At 56.7% G+C, this 6000-nt stretch overlaps 1 protein-coding gene across 2 annotated transcripts in view; it reads left to right on the top strand.

Annotated features, from left to right (window-relative positions):
- The first annotated feature begins 835 nt into the window (after nt 1-835).
- Nucleotides 836-6000, top strand: part of CABLES1 (Cdk5 and Abl enzyme substrate 1) — a 102220-nt gene continuing 97055 nt past the window's right edge. For both annotated transcript variants that reach the window (XM_061399760.1, XM_061399759.1), the window contains exon 1: nt 836-1762. In XM_061399760.1, coding sequence (XP_061255744.1) covers nt 924-1762 — 839 coding nt within the window. In that variant the 5' untranslated portion in view covers nt 836-923. The remainder of the gene's footprint in view (nt 1763-6000) is intronic.

Raw genomic sequence — 6000 nt, 5'->3', positions numbered from 1 at the left:
AACAGGAGCTGCGTCCTCAGCCTGCAAATGAATGAGACACAAACTCAACGGTCAGCGACCGCTTGCTGGTGGGACTGTCCACATAAAGGGGTGTGGCCCTACTCGTGTAACTATTAATAAGGACTTTTTTCTCGGGGCCCAACAAGGGCAGAGCAGGATCCAGTTAACAAGTTCGCGGGCCAAATCGCTTCAATTCCAGTGACTCGTCCCGCAGACCCATAACCTTCCTAGGACCACATCCTCACGCGTGACTCGGAGCTCTGCTCACGCTCCGCAATTCCCAGTCCAAGCGCGACGGGGAAGCGTGCTCGCCTCCCGCACCTGGGCGCGCGCCCCGGCAGGGAGCCACCAACTCTCCCCGCAGTCAGCTCGGACTACCTGGACCGCCAGGCCGATCCCCGCCCCGCCACCCGCTCGGTTTTCCCTTCCTCCTCCTCTTCCTCCTCCTCCTGCCCCCCGCCTCCAGCTGCCTGCCTGCGCGGCTGCCGCCTGCGGCTTTGTTTTCCTCCCAGGTTTCACCCCCCACACGTGATACTGTGTTTTTTTTTTTTTTTTTGCACAGAGCGTTTCGCAGAGCGAGCGCGGGGCGCGCGCACCTATAAATACCGACCCGGGGGCCGGAGAGCCGCAGATCGCGGGGTCCCGGAGGGCCCAGCACCGATCCCGCAGGCGGGCGGGCGGGCGGGCAGACGGCCAGCGAGCCAGCCAGCAGCCGCGCGCGTGGGCCAGGGCGGCGGCGCCCCCCGCCCGAGCACCGAGGGGCGAGCATGGCCCGCCCGCTGGGGGGCCGGGCCGCCGCGCACGCCGCCCGCGCCCCGCGCCCTGCCCAGCCCGGGTCACCGGCGCTCGCGCCCGCCGCTTAGCACTCGGGCGCCACTCGCTTCTCCGGGGGCATCGCGGAAATCTCGCCGCAGACGGACACAATGGCGGCGACTGCCGCCACCACGGCCGCCACCGCCGGCACGGCCGTCCGCAGCAGCAGCACCAGCAGCGCCGGCACCGACGCCGCGGGCATCGGCAGATTGCAGCCGCCGCCGCAGCCCCGGCCCGCGGCCGCAGCGCCGGCCCAGCCGCCGCCCGAGCCCCCCAGGAAGCCGCGCATGGACCCGCGGCGGCGCCAAGCTGCCCTCTCCTTCCTCACCAACATCTCGTTGGACGGACGGCCGCCGCTGCAGGACGAGGAGTGGGCCGGCGGCGAGGACAGCAGCGCGGCCAAGCCCGGCAGCGGCTGCGGCGCGAGGACTCGGCTCAGCCTGCCAGCAGCAGCCGAGCGGGGAGGCTGCGGCGCGCTCTCCGCGGCGGGCGCGGCGGCGGCGGCGTTGGCGGCTGGATCGGGCCCCTGCCTCCCGCCGCCCTCGCCGCTCGTCCCCGGCGGCCACGCGACCGTGCTCGGCCCCGGGGCAGCCCGGGGGTTCGCAAGCTCCCTGGGCGCCGGCCGGGCGTCGGGGGAGCTGTGGCAGCAGCTCCGGCCCGCGCCTTTCGCCGCTGGCGTTCAGCCGCAGCCGCCAGACGGGCCCGGGGACGCCGGGCCGGAGGAGCTGGAGGAGGACGATGCCTTTACCGGAGTGCACGTGCCGGCGGCCGCCTTCCTGAGCTCCGGGACCCCCGGGGGCGGGAGCGGCAGTCGGGGCCGCCTCAACTCGTTCACTCAGGGAATCCTGCCCATCGCCTTCTCCAGGCAGACCTCGCAGAACTACTGTTCGCTGGAGCAGGCGGGCCCGGGGAGCGGCTCCAGCGCCTTCGAGCAGCTGCAGAGGTCCCGGTGAGTAGCCAGGACGCGGCGCGCGCCTCTCCTAACCCCGCCCGGCCGGCGCTCTGCTGCGGGACACCCGGCGCTCCCACTTCCCGCGCCCTGCCGGATCCCTGGGCTTCTGGCGCGAATTCCAAACCGCGAGGGCACGCGGAAGAAGGAAGGTCTCTGGGGAGTGTGTGTGTGTGTTTTTACACGTGTGTGCACGAGCCCAGCACTCACCGAGAAGCACCGTGCTTATGCAAATGGGGTTGGAGGTACAGGTTGCGGGAGCCCACCAAAAAAAGTGGCATCAAAACCTCTCATTGCAAGGAAAAGAGCATGAGCTTTCAGAAACCCGGGCCGGACCAGAGAAGCACTCTTCTCGCTCCCGGCAAGACTAGGCGGGACGCAGAGTCCAGCAGTGGGTCCGGCAGCCGGCCGAGCGGCGCGTGTGAGTCTTAACTTGCCGCAGACACGCCGCCGCGAATGCCTTCTAAGTTCTGCTTGCGCTCCAAGTATTCCAGTGTCCCAGGAGCACTTGGCATTTTCCTTTTGCTTTCCTAAGAAAAGGAAAGCCCTTCTTATGTGCCCTTGAAGGCCTTGAGGGTGGGGGACAGAGAGGAAATAGGGCTTGAGGATTCTTTTTTGCATCCCAACGTGAATTCGCTGAAATGAGTGAAAAGTTTTTCACCTTTCAAAAGGTTGTGTTTGGTAGCTTAAGTCATCTCCAGGTCTCAACCATCTTAGCAAAACCGTGAAATGCTGGACACTTGCCCATTCAGGAAATGGCTAGAGCTTGTTCCAGGCACCCTGGGCAGTTCTGTCTGCATCAGGCAGGTGGGATAGGGGGAGAACAGGACTGAGCAACCGGGAGGAAGTGCAGGCCTGGTTCCTGGGAGGGAACGTCCAGGCTAGTTAGTTAGGAAGGCCTCCTATGGCTCAGTTATGTCAGCTTCCTGAGGCCTCAGTTTCCCTTTCTGGGATGGGAACTTGCCAGCCTGTTGCAGGCCTGGAGATGAGAAAGGAGAACCTTTTCTGTTACAGCCTCTCTCCTGTGATGCTCTGAACACTTAGGCTTTTTCTGGTCTATTAAGAAGGTGGTCTGTTGGAAAACTTAACTTCCTCTCCCAATGGACAGATGGTGATGAATGGACCAGGCTCCTTCAGAATTTTGTCCGGAGTCTCTTTCCTCCTAAGGGTTGAAATCAGGACCCTGTTTGGTGTGCAGCATCCTAGTTGAGTGCACATGTCTGCGAACAGGGGTGTGGACCTGTCAGACAGCCTTGTGATTTCCCTGGGTGATTAGCGATGCTGGGCACAGGTGACCATCTGGGCCTGAGTTTCTTGTCAGGGCTCACATCTCCCCCATAGCATAGCAGGCCAGTGGGCGGGAGGGGAGGAGGATCCCTTCCTTTCTGGGTGAGTGGCTCAGACGCAGCAGTTTCCCAGCGGCTTGACATCACACACTGGCTCCTAATGACTCTGTAGTTTGAGCCTGAGCCCAGCTTGTCCAGTGGGTCAGGGCAAGAGTGGTAATAAACATAGGTGTTATTCTAAGCCATGTGCCAGACTGGCCTGTGTCTCATGCTTGACAGATGTGTTCCCCTGCTCGCAACAGCTGGAGGTCAAATGACCTCACACTTCGTCTCTAAGAATCACCTTTAGACGATCTTGTGTGTTAATATTTCTGATCCCCCAAATAGCCAGATTTAACCGCTGATCCTATAAAGATGAACCCCGTGGGTGTTTTATTGATCCCCTCCCCCAACACACACATTAAGATGAGTGAGTCAGTGTGATGCTTCCTTACTTGACAGTCGCATTCATCTTATAACTTTGGAATTATCCATATCTGGCAACTTGACAGGCTTTTTAAAAAATTACAGCTGTCAACAGAAACCGTGTCAAATTTAATGTGCAGAGAGGAAATAAATCGGTGAGACTGAGATTGAAGAAAGGCCTTGAAGTGCGAGCATGGCCATTTCTCATGGCCAGAAACTTGGAATCTCCTAGGGCATTTTGTTTCCTACACTGCACCGCTTACAGGAGTTTTGTCAGAAGTGTGTTGTTTTTCTGATCACTAGAGAGAACTTTCACATGCTTAGATGAGTTGTGATGTGGCATATAGACTCATTTGAATCAGGCCCAGGGCCAACTTAAAGAACTCAGGGTAGTTTAAAGAATGTCATTTACTTTCCTGGTGTGCCTCGCTTTAAGAAATACTGCTTGCCTGGGTGGTTCCATATACTATTTCATGGATGTTCTCCTGGGGTGTCATTTTTAAATCATATATTTTCCTTGGATTTGTTTCTTTCAATTTAAAGAATTCCAAACAACCTTGCTGCTCAAAAGTGAGTTCTTGGACCTTCACAAACCCTCAGGTCCTATTCTGGATTACTTGAGTACAAATTTGCATTTTAACAAGATTCCCCAGATGATTCATATACAAGGGAAAGTTTGGAAAAACTGCCATAGTTCATCTGAAATCTGCCTCTTTTTTCCCCATGAACTTGGAATTTCACACATTCAGTTTGTTATGGGTATATAAAAATCAGAATCTCCTGATCCAAAATCTTATTTATTTTGTTACTTTCATCTGGACACTTGCAAGACTGATCACATTTATGACTTGTACTTCCAAATCTTGAAATATGGCAGGAACATGTGTGTGCCCAGACCTTGGCACAGATGTGTTGACGGATTGAGGACACCATCTCTGTGCTGGAGAGTTGATATTTATCACAGTGAATTCTCACAGCCTCCCTACGTGTAGATTCTTTCTCAGACCCAGTGTTGGCCAAGATAGGACTCCATATCTTTGAGATCCAAACCTGACATTCTTCTTTCTTTCTTCTTGTTTTTTTTTTTTTTTAATATATATTTATTTATTTGCCTGCACTGGGTCCCAGCTATGGCATGCAGGACCCTCGATCTTTGTTGCGGCATGCAGAATCCTTTTAATTCCCGGCATGTGGAATCTGTAGTTATGGCATGTGAACTCAGCTGTGGCAGGTGGGATCTAGTTCCCTGACCAGCGATCAAACCAGGCCCACTGCTTTGGGAGCTCAGTCTCAGCCACTGGGCCACCAGGGAAGTCCGGAACTTGATGCCTTTCCTCTGCCCCTGCATGGATCACCGTGCCGGGCATGCATGGGCCCAAGGAGAATTTGGGAGCTCTGGACCCTACTAGATGTTTGTCCAGGACACGTAGCAGGCCAGTGGTGCTTGTGAGGTTCTGTACACCCTCTCTGAGTCATCCTCCCCACATTTAGCTTTGCTCTGAGGGGTCCCTGGCTTTGCTGCTACTTTCCAGTCTCTACTGACGTGCATAGAGAACCCAGGACCACAGGCCTCATGGATGGGGCTCCAGGGATGGGAAGCCAGTGCACTGGGGTTTATGCTGAGTTTGCTCTGTGGCTAGGTGTCAGAAGCGAGAAGCCAGAAAGATGCCTTCTAGCTTGACACCCTGTTGTGTTCTCTGCCTAAGGAAGGCGTTAATAGGTGAAAGGGAGTGTGTTTCAAGGCTTTCTTTCACTTGAAAAGTTTCCCCTTAGGTAGCAGCTGGCAGCAGTCCTGGGTTCCTCCACTTCCTGGTGCTGCTGAAGTGCAGAATGGGGCCTAGGTGAACACGTGTGTACCATGGGGCCCGATGAAGGGGTGTGTGGGGACCAGGGTATTCATTTCAAACAAGGTGAGGGTTTTGCTTCTTAGAACATCTCTGCTAACGGTGTGCCTTGTGGAGACTCCGGTCTTAAATGGAAAGAGCCCGTGGTGCAGAAGAGCCCCAAGCCTTGGATTCTAATCCCCCCACTTTGTCACCTCTCTGCATTGTGACTTTGTGACACTGTGTTTTAGCTGTAAGCAACCTGACCTATCTGGATTTTAGCAATAAGCGAACCCAAGTTACTGTTGAGCCATCTTTCCAGCAATGTGCATTGTGGACGCCAAGGGTACAGCCCCGGGCTGGTCTAGGCCTTGGTCAGGATGCTCCCCTGTGCCTCCTCCCAGGGCCTGAGACAAGAGCCCAAGGCTCACCCGCCGCCCTCTTCCTTACACTCACCAGGTTGTCAGGTGTGGGTGAACTCGGAAGGGGAAGTGGATTGGAAGCCTGCCCACTGCTGACAAGTGCCCAGGGAGGCAGCACGTTCAAGCGTGATCCTTTGTCCTCTGGGGAGGGTGGGGAAGCCATAGCCTGGCTCTGCATTGTGTCCGCATAGCCACCCCGGGGAGCCCCACCTGCCTGGATTTTTTTCCCCCGGGAAGGAGAG

This window comes from Bos javanicus, chromosome 24, assembly GCF_032452875.1.
Source record: "Bos javanicus breed banteng chromosome 24, ARS-OSU_banteng_1.0, whole genome shotgun sequence".
Classification (NCBI taxonomy): Eukaryota; Metazoa; Chordata; class Mammalia; order Artiodactyla; family Bovidae; genus Bos; species Bos javanicus.
Note: the sequence above shows the minus strand (reverse complement) of the source record. Positions and strands in the feature narration are given on the sequence as shown.